This window comes from Haplochromis burtoni, unplaced genomic scaffold, assembly GCF_018398535.1.
Source record: "Haplochromis burtoni strain Fernald_Lab_line unplaced genomic scaffold, NCSU_Asbu1 Contig_130, whole genome shotgun sequence".
Taxonomy (NCBI): domain Eukaryota; kingdom Metazoa; phylum Chordata; class Actinopteri; order Cichliformes; family Cichlidae; genus Haplochromis; species Haplochromis burtoni.
The window spans coordinates 541,056-555,151 of NW_024582491.1; the positions used below are offsets into that span (position 1 = coordinate 541,056).

At 41.2% G+C, this 14,096-nt stretch overlaps 1 protein-coding gene across 3 annotated transcripts in view; it reads left to right on the forward strand.

The window, feature by feature from the left end:
• LOC102299397 (vacuolar protein sorting-associated protein 13B) overlaps positions 1-14,096 on the forward strand; it is a 306,909-nt gene that overhangs the window by 240,527 nt on the left and 52,286 nt on the right. For all 3 annotated transcript variants that reach the window (XM_014336114.2, XM_042224168.1, XM_014336109.2), the window contains exons 42-46: positions 6,317-6,513; positions 8,118-8,299; positions 8,656-8,876; positions 8,969-9,100; positions 13,845-14,006. In XM_014336114.2, coding sequence (XP_014191600.1) covers positions 6,317-6,513; positions 8,118-8,299; positions 8,656-8,876; positions 8,969-9,100; positions 13,845-14,006 — 894 coding nt within the window. The remainder of the gene's footprint in view (positions 1-6,316; positions 6,514-8,117; positions 8,300-8,655; positions 8,877-8,968; positions 9,101-13,844; positions 14,007-14,096) is intronic.

The window sequence follows — 14,096 nt, forward strand, 5'->3', positions numbered from 1 at the left end:
CCCCCCCTCCTTTTGTCACACTCCCCCCTTGCTCCTTTCCTTTAGTCCTTCCCCACTTTCCCCTGCTCTTCAGAATAAATGAAGGGTTGTACTGGCGGGGGGGGGGGGCTCCTGCTCTGAGCCTTGCTGCTCGCTTGTCCCCAGAGCAGATCATATTAACATTTTATAAAATCAAGATTTCCTGCATTTAAATAGTTGTGGTTTCCCAACTGGTTCCAGTATCTCAGAGGGGGAATTCAAACCTCCTTCCATTACTCAAAGTCAAATTGCTGCCTGAGCTGTTTTTACGTACGGTTGAAGGGGAGCAATGTCAGAATTTGGTGGCTGGTTGGGGGGGGACTCTTGCCGCTGAAAAGCATCTGATCCCTAATGGAGCATCCACAGGTTCCCACCTGTAGAGTGCCGAAGCAATGAACCGATGATAAGAGAGAAAGGTGACTCATTGTCACCTTCTTGTTACATGCAGTCAGTTCTCTGAATCATAAGCAGGTGTTCGTCTTGCTCTCTTGTCTGTCCATCCTGTTCGTGTTCCCCTCCTCCTGCTTCTGTGGGGCCTGGGAACCATGGAGCAAACACAGGAGCTATGATTCAGCTTGACCCCAGCTCAGGGGAGCTGGAGGAGATGGAGCGTGTTAAAGCGGAGAATAAAAGTTCGAGTTCAGACACAGCATCCAGTAAAGTAAATGTAACAGAGTCTTGTCTCATTCAATTGCCTTTTGTCCCGACTTTTCACAACATGCAATTGTGTTACTGTGATCATCCACTCTCTGTTGAAGGAAGTTGCCCAAATTACTCTGACTTTATTAAAAAAATCACACCATCTGCTCCCCTGCTGTTTGCGTGCATGGCGTTGTGGGGATAGCCTTTCATGTCCCAGCAGGCCTCCGTTATGCCATCGTGGCCCCTCTGGCCTGCGAGCGGTATCATAAAAACACTGCAGCCTGAGATGAGCCACCAACCTTCAGCCATAACTTTTTGTTAATGTTATATGAAACACAGGTCCACCATCAGCTTCACATCTGTGACACGCCCTTTCCGCCGATGCACTCGTTCTCTCCGATGAATAGAAATGTTGGAAGGTAAACCAGGGTACTCAACTGGGTATTTTACTTCAGAGCGACACATTTACCCAGAAATAGCGAGGTGGAATTTTAGCCAAGATAACTATTATTGTAGCAGGACAGTGCTCAAGCGGACCTGCATTAGTCACAGCTAATGCACTATAAAAATAAAAGACTGTCCATGTGGTTAATTTGATCTGGAGTTTTTGCACCTCATCCACTAAAATCTCCAGTCCCCCTATAAGAGTTTGGCAGAATAGAGTAAAAACACAAAAAAAGAGTGAGCATGAAGATCTCTGCATGGGCTTATTCCTGATTTTCCACACTGATTAATGTTAACATATATCAGCCCACCTGAGACAGCATAGCAGGAGTCATTTTCATTACAATTTTTATTACATCTCTTGAATAAACATTTGTTCAAGCTGATGTCAATTCAATTTGTCTGCTGGCTGATAAGAGGTAGCAAGCAGTGGAATTTTTAGACATATAGGCATCAGTGAAATAACAGAAGACCTAATAGCTCTGTTGATGTTGTTAATAAAAGTAATGGCAGACATGGCTGTGGATGTCAGCAGCCACGGCCCCAGAGCGAGCTGAGGGAGTCTTCAGTTGCACAGACATACTTGAGAATTTGTAGCAATCACACCTGGGTTGGTGATGGAAATTGACTTAATTTCTGTATGTTGTGTATTTGCTTTAGTTTGGCTGCCTTTAGTTAACCTTTAGAGAAATTGTGGTTGTGCAGTCAGACTGAGAGAAGTACAATCATGTAGAGAACAGTCCTGAGTTCTCAGAAACAAAGGTGAATTATAGGAATGGAAATATCATCCATACATGCACAATGCTGCCAGCACTTCTGAATATAACATTTGTAAATAGTTTTTAAAAAGTGCTTAACATGTAGTGTTGTGCAAAAGTCTTGAATCACGTTTCCTTCTTTTTAGCCAAGAAAATCTGAAATCGGTGCAGTGACTTATTGAAACATCTGCAGACATACATGGAAATACAGCACTTTTTTGTATAAGGCAAAAGCAGAGTTTATACAGGTCTAACAAGCTTGAAAGTCAATATTTGGTATGAGCATGTTTATTGTTTCACACAGTCTGAACTCTCTGAGGCACTTTTCTTGTCATTTCTTTAAGCAGTCTTCAGGAATAGTTCTCCAGGCTTCACAAAGGATATTTAGAGGTCTTCTTTGGATGTTGGCGGCCTTTTGTTCCATTCTCTATCAACATGATCCCACACTGCTTCAATAATATTGGGCTCCAGGCTCTAGGGAGGCCAGCCCATGACTAATAGGGTTTCACTGTGTGTTGTTCTGTCCAGGTATGCTTTTACTCCATTGGCAGTGTGAAACCGATGCCAATCAGAGTACGTTCCAGTAACATCAAAATCAGATGATACTTTTCCATTAATTTTAACACAACCTTCAACATCCCCCACCTGTGTTTTACAGATGGCTGTAGACACTCACAGTTGTACCTCTCGCCTGACCACCTCCTTACATACTGACAATGATTTGACTCAGAAATTTCAAATTTGGATTCATCACTCCATCAGACCTGTTGCCACTGATTTTCAGTGCAGTTCTCTTGTGTATTGTGGCATACCTTAGCTTTTTCTCACTGGATTTGCACCCTTCCACTGAGACCATTACTGATGAGATTTTGGCAAACAGTCAATGGATCAACTGAAAATCCAGACGCATCTCTCAGGTCCTGTTTCAGATCTTTGCTAGATTTTTTTCCCTATTTCTTAACAAGAAAATGTTTAGATACAGTTCATCTGCTGTAGATAGTCTCTTAGGCCTGGCTCTTCTTTTTTTCTTATCCTCTATTTCTTCAGTTTCCTCAGATGGACATACTGCACACCATGTGCCATGAATATGTACCAAGTTTCCAGCTACCAACACTCATCTTATTGGTGGTATTATTTTATTTCTCTCAAACTTTGTTATCTTTAGAATATTTCATAGATTGAAGTAAAGAAATGCAAACAAATTATGTGTTTTTGCAATAAAAAAAACCAAGTGCCTAAATAGAATTTAAAATGGTCTTGTTAAGTTTTCTGTTACTGATTCATCATTTGAGTTAGTTGCCTTTTTCTTTTAATCATTAAGTGATTCATGGGTCAATCTTAAATGTCTCAACCCAAAATAAAAGGTCAGGTACTGCATAAGGACTGGACTAAAAATGATTTAAAAGCAGAAAATGGACAAACTTTGCGGGTCTCTCAGAAAGACTAGAGAACCATTTCTCAAGATCATCTTAAATAACTACAAGAAAGTGCGGTTTCTTGGAAGCACAATATAAAGAAATGAGGGGTGACTCAAGACTTTTGCACAGTACCGTAGCTTCTCACGGATTTAAAGCAAACCCAAAATGGAACATTAAGTTGGAATTTAGGATAGCAGATCGTTTTTTGGCGTATGTTTTGCCCGCGGTCGTGGTGCCAGGCCTACTCTGTCGAGTTCTTGTGGAAAACACAATCTCGACCCATGCAGCCAAGGGAATGTCAGCTATTCAGGGTTACATGTTGTTTATCAGATAAGATACACACACAATCAGGCAGCGGAAACTGACACTGCCCAGACTGTATGATACGCTCACATACATACGCACACCTGTGTATACACATACGTATACATGCATATTCTCTTTCATATGTACAATTATACATCGTTTTCTTCTTGAACACATATACACAATCCATTTGAATTATACATAGGTGCCTTCTCCTCCTGAAAGCAAGTGCCAGATGTTCAACTTACACATTAAGAAAACTCCTTTTTTCCTCTTTCCGTCATTCTGACATTTTTGGATTTGGTTATCGATTTCATCTCGACGTTCCTCCAAAGTTGCACCACAAGTGAAGGGGAACATGACGTACATTCAACCATGCAAATGTATTCTACTGTACCATATATATACACCTCATATATCCCTTTCTGCATGCCGTCATGTGTATAAAATATCACAGGTGAAAAAAAAGCACGCCTGGTGTTTTAGCAATGCATTTCAGGGAATTCTCCGTGGAGATTCAGCGAGTTTCCGCTCCAGTGGCTCAGCGTTGGGGGTTGCGGGTGCACAACTCTGTCAGGTGCAATTATGAGAAGTTGATTCCAGGAAAACCTGTGTGACATTGATTATATGATGTAAGCTACAGTTACCTCATCCATTCCTCTGTAACAGTACAGCCCTGCACATGAATATATGGATGCATGCACACATTTTGTGAGCACAAGGTTTCTGACACACACAAACTTGCTGACAGTTCCAGGAGTTTGGTTATTGTCTCAGGAGTTTCATGCCTCCGGTAAACAAGTGGACTGTCTTATGTGACATATGCACACCGACAGTACTAATGCACCCAAAGCATACACACGCATTCCTCAGTTGTGTTCACGTTCAGTGCGCTGCCACTACTGATCCATCAGTAGCCAATATCTGCAGGTGCTTGGTTTCGCTGAGGGTACCAGACACCTTTATGTTAATTTTGGTACAGTGTGAGAGGAATGAATGGAGCCCTACCAGTCATCACACCAATGATACTCAATGTGAAAACACTCAAAAACTGATTGTTATTCAGTGTGAGAAACTGCTCCAGGACTTCAATGCTAATGGCCGTCTTGCAGCATGCTGTTGCTGGGTGTTTAGTTATGCTGTGGTCATGAAATGTTGTTATGGAGATGAGTTGTCAGCTTGCTGTGTTGGTGGTCTGTGGTCAAAGCGCTGTCATTTTTTCCAACTAGACGAGAGATTAAAGATCGGTTGTGTCTGAAGTGAGTAAAATTCAAGGTTGAAATGCACATGCCATAAAAAAAAATCACTTGCTCATTTGTTCTCTGAGATGGGGATTCCCCATGTCTTTTAAGGGTCAGTAAAGAATCAATGGTTAATGATTAGCAGACTACCGTTGTAGCTTAATGCGCAGCTAGGGGATCCACAGAACAGAAATGTTACCTGTTATCTCACAGCAAATGGTTAATTAGTTTAAGTCTGGGCGTGGCTGTATCTATTGGGACCGCTTACACTGTACATTTCATTCACATATAGTTCATTCCATACTCTATTATAGTACATAACTAAATCAAGGATGTTTTATCCTAAATTCCAACTGTTCTGTTCCATAATAGCAGACTAAACTTTCCCAAAAGTATGAAAAACAGCTAGTGTGTGTAAGGATTTAGGAGCCAACTGTGTAATGCTTAACAAATACCAAGAGATTAAAAAAACCCCAGCTGAAACTGTTAACCCTCAGTCATAATCTCTGGGTCTCGTCCACAGCATGTCTTTTGTCCCGTCTTCCTTCTCTCACCCCAACTGGTCCTGGCAGATGGCCCCGCCCCTCCCTGAGCCTGGTTCTGCCAGAAGTTTCTTCCTGTTGAAAGGGAGTTTTTCCCTTCCCACTGTCACCAAAGTGCTTGCTCATAGGGGGTCATATGACTGTTTTTTCTGTATGTATTATTGAAGGGTCTACCTTACAATATAAAGCACCTTGAGGCGACTGGTATTGTGATCTGGCACTGTATAAATAAAATTGAATTGAATATCCTGGCTCCCTGAGATGGCTCTCAAAACAATTGAACACCTAAACTCAAGTTTTAAGTGTCCTTCTCAAGAGGAGGCCAAATGGAGGATTAGTTAGTTAAATGCTTTTATTAAATGGATCAAAAGCAACTGTTTAAGAGAGGAATCTGTGGCATTCATCTGCAATAGAAACAATTATATATAATGAGGTCTCACTTGATTGTGTGCCCAAATTCAATAGCCACAATAAGAAATTAAGTTAGTATTTTTAACAGAAAATTGCTCAGTATAACTGTAATGCTATAAGGAAACCCAGAGGGTTTCGAAAAAGCCTTGTTGGTTATATAGGTCCTCATGATGTCATTGTGAAATGTGTTTCCTCACAGTTTTGTCAAAGCTCTGAACTACCTGCGATAGTTTTAATTTGTGAGTAGTACATGCAGGCTGGCTGTATGGGGGCAACAGGAAGCAAAGAATGATTAAAGAGTCCAGAAAGTTCCAGAAATCTCAATTTCTACAAGCGCTACGATATATATATATATATATATATATATAAATATATATATATATATAATATATATATATATATATATATATATATATATATATATACTATATATATATATCGTACGCGCTTGTTAGAATTATATATATATATATATATATATATATATATATATATATTTTTTTTTTTACTATATTTTTACTTATCTTTGCTTTCAGGTACCATGCAGTCTAGAGTACTGGGATGAGCTCCAGCAAACCTTTGTTCCATATCGGGAGTTCAGCCTATCAGAGAGCTGTGCCTGCCAGCTGCAGTTGCCCAGCCTCAGCCTCACCAACCAGCAGAAGGAGCTGGTGGCCTCAGACCTGTGGAGGATAGTACTCAATCATAATGGAGATGGAGGAGATGAACAGAGGTGAGGAAATTTTGCTTTAACTGTCCATATGAAAGCGTGTTTATGTCTACACACTGGTATGTGTGTGAACCTACAGACCGTGTGCCGTCCTGTTTGAGAAAAAACAGAAGGAGAGTGCACCCAGGCTGCTGAGCACAAAGAAGTAGAATGTATCCCTCGCCCCACATCTGGTGTGCAGGAGCAGGGAGCGGGCTTGGAAGGCGTTCAGATCGGCCTAATGAGATTTCCCAGCACACCAAGTGCCTGTCAGGGCCCATCCGGATTCCTTCCTGCTTACCTTGAGTGTATCTAATCGAGGGGAAGCTCACGGGAAGCGAGAGTAGTCAGGCCCCCTTTGGCTCATAAGTTCTTAGGCCTGGCCTGGCCTGGGCTGGGCAGGGTTGAGCTAGGATGGGATGAGTTGGACGAGGCTTGCAAGATACTATAGCACCCCAAAGAGCGTGCTTTTACTCCCTGCCACTGCTTCCTCTTTTCATTACTGTTACATCTTCCGACCTTCATCGATTTTTCGTTTTGTTCTTTTTTCTTTCCTTCCTTCTTTTAATCTTTTTTTCTTTTTCTCTCCCCTTATTTACTTCCATCTGGGCTTTAGGGAACTTTTAGCGGAAGAGCGTTGCCGAGCCCACATTCTGTGTGGCTTAGAGAGCTCGAGCAAAACAGAGAGCAAGGAATAAGAAAACATGTAAGAAAAGCAACAGAAAAAAATCTTCAGGACCAGATACTGTGTAAAGCAAAATCTACATCTGTATTTCATTACAATCATATTCCGAACACTACATTTCCTTTATGTTTAAATTATTTGTCTTTTTTGATCAAAATTGATCCCCCTTTCCTTACTCCCTCGTTTCATCTGCCTTACTTTAGTTTCCACCAGAAAAATAACTTGGCTGCCCTGCCAACTGGAAGTAATGAAAATTGTCAACATATGATGCTTATCTTTTTAAGGAGTACTCTGCTTGCACCAGCATTTTTCAGGTCTTGAGCGTTTCCTGCTGGAGTTTTTATGGTGGATCATGGTAGCAGCAAATTGCAGAGCAAATGGTCATTCACTTCAATTACCTTCCATTCAACATCATCAACCATGACATGCAATTAATGTCCACGGAGGGCTTCTCCTGGAAACTGCATGTGTAATAATGTTCCTAACAGCGAGGAAGCTCTTTCACATTTCACCTTATTTCATTTCTTTTTTTGAATTCTCAGTAACTGTATGGCTGGTCTCAGTGTGCTTCCTGAGATGGATGTCACACAATTTGTACACAAACACAAAAGCATTCCACTCTTAATAAGAATCAGATTATTTTAATAAGTCCATTGATTTTCCTTTTTTTTCCTTTTTTTTGTGACCATTATTTCACAGCTGGGCCATTGCTTTTGTTATTTAAAAAAAACAAAAGTTTGATAGAAAATCATTTACTGTTTTCTTTAAAACTGTCAAGTACTGAATCCCAGTCATATATTAGGACATTTTTCTCGATATTATTTCCGTATGAAATCATTTTATATTCACAGGGCGCTGTCAGTTTAAAATTTTCCTCATTTATTGCAGTCTCTTTAATGATTGTTTGTAAATATTGTCGGCTTTCTCAACATTTCCCTTCCAGTTCGGATAGTGAGTGTGGGTCCCAGTTACCCTGCGATCAGCTGGTCTCTCCGATTGCACTGGCAGCCTGTACCCGAGTGGACTCGTGTTTTGCACCCTGGTTCGTCCCGTCCCTGGGTGTGTGCCTGCAACTAGCACACCTGGAAATTCACCTCTGTCATCACCTAGAACAGCTGGGTACAGGTAAGATTTGTAATATATCAAAACAAAATCTCTTCCAAGTCTGAAGTATATTGGGTTTAGTAAGAGGGATTACCTAGGTGTTCGAGAAGTTGACTTCCAAAAAACTCTACCTTTTCTTGTTCTGTGTTTGATCTCTCATGGTAGCAGTAAAGTACACTCAGATATCATCTGTTAGCAGCCCTCTGTTTGATTGACAGCTTAAGTGTCCTTTTGCTTAATGGAATTAATTGACCTCTTGTTTAAAACTCACATCTGTTCACATGTGGATTTAATTTACATTAATCCATTTTGTGTTTAATCTTTGTTACTTGTTTCAGTATATTAAGTAAAAAAAATTATGTTTCTCATTCCTCCAGCTCCATCTCGACAGCTTCATCCCTTCCTGCCAGACCGGAAGTTACCTCAAGAGCAAGAGTTCATGGGGATAGGTGCTCGGCAGCCACGAGTCTTCTTGCGACAGTGGAGCTACGGACCACGTCATTGTCAGGAGTTCAGTTTTTCCTCTCAGCTAGATTGCAAGCTGTTGGAGTACCGAAACTTAACACACCTTCAGCTTCTACAGCCGTGTCTATTACAGGTTGAGCTCAGCTTTTTACATAGTTCTTCTGTCTTTACAAAAGTTTTTTTTTCCCAAACGTTGATATTCATTTGTTTTTACTTGTATTTCAGGGCCAGGCTACAGCAACCTGTTGCCCCCAAAACACCTCTTTTGATGTGAATGTGTTTGTGGATCCAGTGGCACTTAATGTCAGCCAGTATGCCATCCACACTGTAGACACGGCCCTGCACAGCTGGCAACAGGTAACTGCAACACTCCTCATATACTACACCAGATATTTCAGCTTCATAACAGACATATTCCAAAGAATAAAATAAGAATCAATTAAAAAGTCAGCTTAATTGTCGATTATAGATTATTGATATTGCTTTTGGTGATTAAAAATATTGTGTAATTCTGAGGGTTCTTAAAGCAGAAGTTATCATTCAGTGTCTCGTCTATTGTACTCAAAGCTAATGTTGAAAGCAAAAGAGGTTACATTTTCTTTTTATAGCCAAAATTTCACCACTGCAAGAGGAAGCGGCTGCGACCAAAGGATTAGTGATACGATGGCTTTGGTTAGAACATGTTGGAGGATGATTTTTTCACTTGTGTATTTAAGCAGTTTGGTGCATTCAGACATTTACATTAACAAGGGATTTCCCCTGATGTTTGATTCTAACATTAGCGTAGGGTTATTTGATTTAGAGCCAGGGACTAGTCAGTCTGTAGAGGAAATTCTAGAAAATGCATGTACATTTAGAAACTATGCCTTTGTCCCAGATGGAGTATCAGCTAAACAAACTAATAACGAAGTAGATTTCATGAGAATGGTTTTGGTTGGATGCCAGTGGTAATAAAATTTGCAGGATGGAACTGCCTTTCTGTTTGCTGTAAACTCTGACTAAGTGTGTCTGTTCTTGGGCTTCTAGTGCTTCTATGGTCCTCGTCATCTCTCAGTTCCCAGCTCTCAGCACTGCCTCTGGTAGCCAGGATATTTGTGTGTGAAGTGATGCCCATTAAAACATGGTAAAACTTGAGTGGTGACACCTGCCAAGACTTCATCTGGCCCTAGTCCTCCACCCACTTGTCTATTCCACACGCACACAAACCCACACACACACATGCTGGTTTCCCTGGCTTTGTATGTTCTATCATTGCTCTGCTCAGCTTCGCTGTGCTGACTCATATACTGGTCTCTGGAGACATGAGGCACTCTCATAGTTTTACATGCATGCAAAAACTCACTGCCAGGTGAAAGAAATAATAGTTCTTGTTTTCCTAGGAACAGCTGTGGGTTTTTTTACCTGCATAAAATAAAATTAGGCATGCTATATAGAAAACATAATATTAAATGATTGTTCTGTGTAGCAGCTTTAATACCTTTGTTTTCACTCAGGGGCATCACTGACTCATCGAAAGCGCTTAACCGACTGTGTTAGGTTATTGGTCATATTTGACCCATGGCTTCATGATCGCATCATTTAACACAAGCTAGTTAATGTTCCCTATTTCTGCTGAGTATTTTAGTCATAAATAAGACTTGAGAGCATTAGTCTTATTAGAATGAAAGGTCATATTGCAGCTTTACTGGAGTGTTACAGACATGTTGGTATCCGTGCTGGGCTTTACCCAACATGCCAAGCGTGATTACTTGGGTTATTAGTTGGTCTTATGATCTCAGGCGCACCTCATTTGATACTGACTGTGTGAATGCTATCTTGGCTCAGCGACTTAAACCCCCAAACCGAGCATACTCACATAAATGTTGGCTTTAAAGATTGACTTTGTCAAATACAAATACTGAACTCTGCATCTACACGTTCATTCTTAAATGATTAAGTTTGCTGTGCTGTCTTTATTGGTCTACACAGCAGCAGCCTTGTAACTTCTACAGAACCTTTTAACTACCTCTAGCCTTCACCACTTTGCTGAACACAAGGGAAAAACACTGTAATTATAAGGCAAATGTGCTGCATGTGGCTACAGTAGTTCTGGAGTAAGGGGGTAAACAGAGGTCAAGTTTGAAAGGCAGATTCTTGAAAAAAAAAGTTCTTGTCCACTTCAGTAGATTTGAAAACTTCCTTGATAATGGAGCATTGTTTCCATTTTTGGGGTTTCCAGTGAAAGAAAGTCTTGTATTTGATGACAGAACCATTTATGGGTGCAATTAACCCTCTGACTGGTGAAATCCTGCACTGTAGGGAAAGATTCTTTAAGATAACAGAAGATTTGATTTGATAGAAATTCTCTTTGCCCATATTGTCCATGTATGGAAAAACGTGAGCCAAGCTAAAGTGTAATCAGGAAGAGTCAGAAATATTAAGAGTGTCTGACCTTCTACAGCAGGAGGTGGTATCCTAATGTGTGTAATTGTTTCAGTGATTTTCATGTTTCCTTGTGTCAAGGCTGGCAGGCAGGCCTGTTGTGATGTGGCCTGCAGGGTTAGCATCGAAACATAGAGAAGATTCTTCAGCTACAATTGAAACCTCATAACCCAGACGTGGTCATAGGAGACCACCGCAACCAGAACAGCTGGAGTACTTCCAGATGCATAGCACTCGAGTGTAGTATATGTTTGTGATTTTCACTCATTTAGCAATAGTCGGTAATAATACACAGTTGTAGTCATGGTAAATGAAGTGCTCTTGTTTCCATAATAACATCACAAAGGGTTTCTGGCAATCGCAAGTCCACAAATAGCGTCTCATTAATATCAACATGAATGTATGTTATGGCTGTTTTAAAATACTGCATGTCCCCAAGTAAGCAGGCTTACTTTCGTCCCCCCCCAACCGAGCTGCTGTTGGCTCTAACATCCGTTGAGCCTTCACTGAGTTTTGTCTTAATATAAAAGAGATAAGAGACTGAGGTGTACTGGAGTCTTTTGGTTGCTTGGAACCAAAGATGAGGAAAACATGATTTTTTTTATTATCTTTCTTCATATTTCTGCCTCTTGTCTTTGCACTCAGTAGTCCCATGTGCCCCAAACCTCAGCACCCCACCACTCTAACCTCAGGCCCCATGGCCCTCTATTTTCAATTCTCAGCCCCCAGCCCCACCATGAGACTTTGCTCTGCCCTAACCCTCAGACCCTAACCCCAGGGAAGTGGCTTTGGTGGAAAGCCACACAAAAGCCCAGTAGTATTTACACACTCTGCTTTCTCACAGAACATTCACAGACTGTTACATGTGGAATTGAGACAACAACAGGAATTTTCCCCCTGTTCATTTTTTGTGGGGGGGGGTTCTTCCCATATTTGAACGATTCTCTTCTTGTCTTTGTAGCCGGAAAGAAAACGATTCAGAGATCATGTTACTGGTTCTTAGGCTCTGGTCATGTGTACAGAAATATATTGGTGATTTTAGAACTGATAAGTGTTTCATTATGTTCATTTTACAGGTTTCATTATCACCTCAAAGGTGTCTTGTTTCATGAGTGTTTCTTTTAAATGGGTGTCGTTATTTACAATCTGTTTTCCAGACATTTTATTGTTACCTTGTTATTTATATGTAAGCCATTGTGCAGTGCAGATCCGGGTTAGGCTCTGCGAAAGCTAGGTCATTGTATCTGGGTGGATTATGGAAACTGGATCCTTTGATACTGTCGACGATGTTTGAAAAAGCTGTCATCTTGTGCTTTTTAACAAGATATACGTGTTGACTGTTTAAATATCTTTGTCTTTATATTTGTCCGTTTAACTCGGAGACAGTCAGCGAGTGAATATGATTACCGGAGGAAGCTTTTCTGATGTCTGTATCGCGTTGCCTTGTGAATCAGAGGAGAAAGACGATACCTTCAAAGAGCGGGCTTAGCAATGGCATCTTAAGATGGCAGCAGGAAGTTTGTAAATCGCAGTGTCACATTGGAAAGGGAGCACAGATAGTGTTCCACTATAAAACTGGAAATGGATTTAAAGCCACTGCTGCAGCTGTCCCATCTATATTTTGCTCTCTCTACCTCTCTCACACACACACATCTATCATCAAGTGTTCTTTTAATGGTGTAAACTTTCCCATCCGTTTTCAATAGCATCAACAACCCCAGGACCCTGAACGTGCTTGGCAGTGAAACTCTGAGATTTTACTGCCAGCCTCTTTTAACCATCAACCATCACTCTCCCCCCCCACCCACCCCCAAGCCATTTAAAAGTATACAGCAGGCTGAGGTCCCTCTTTGTTGGGGTACTTGAGGAGTTATTGAGAAGTTGTCTGAACTACATTCATGTGCGTCAAGAATCAAGGAGGAGTGTGCAGAAGAGATCCCATCAGAGCCCTAAGAGCCTTTGGAAAGAACTCAAGTAAAGCTTACCCTTGCACCCAAGCGTTCCCTATCCAGCTCAGAGCCATAGTTTGTGCTGTTTTGAATGTGCTTGAATTCCTGAATGCAGGAGAAACACCCCACTCTCTCTCTCTCTTGGTTAAACCATTGTTTTCAATAGCAGACAGTGAGCTCTCCCTTCTTGCATGCAAGGTGACGTATGAGTGGACAGCATCCCTGTATGACTCGCAAGAATTTCTGTGCGGTTCGGTGTTGTAGGTGGGCCAGACTCCATCATATTGTTTCCTCCAACACACACACAGTATAGGGATGATACTTACTAACAGGAATACCTACACAGCAGCCCACTTTGTTTCCAGGAGGTGCAAACTGGCAACATTTAGCTGTTCAAAAAAAAGGATTTTTAAAAATTTAAGGGATTGATAAAGTGACGGGCCTCCTGGAGAGGTCAGAGGTCAGATTGGTGCAGTTGGAATACCTGTCAGGCTATGATGAACCACTCCCCATTTAAAATGTTGTTGTCTCCTCTGATAATATCACTAATTTCCTTCTTCATTGTTAAGTCTATAAATGCATGCATTGTTGACACATGTATATGTGTTTTGACACCCACAACAAATGCAAACTTCCAAAATAAATGCATTTTTTTAATGTCCTTCCTCTTCCTTCTCCTTTCTTCTTTGTCTTCCCACCTCATCCGCTCATCTCTCTCTTTTTTCTGCCAGAATGGAAACGCAGAGGCTGAGGAGCTGCTCTACAGCCACTATGTTATTTGTAATGATACGCATGAGACACTGCGCTTTGGTCAGGTGGACACTGATGAGAACGTGCTCCTGGCCAGCCTCCATAGCCACCAGTACAGCTGGAGGTCCCACAAATCCCCTCAGGTAACATGCGCACACGCACACCCGAGCAAGCATACATAGCCCATGCTTAATGAAATGTCTGATGACCGACAGACTTGTTTTGGTTGATTT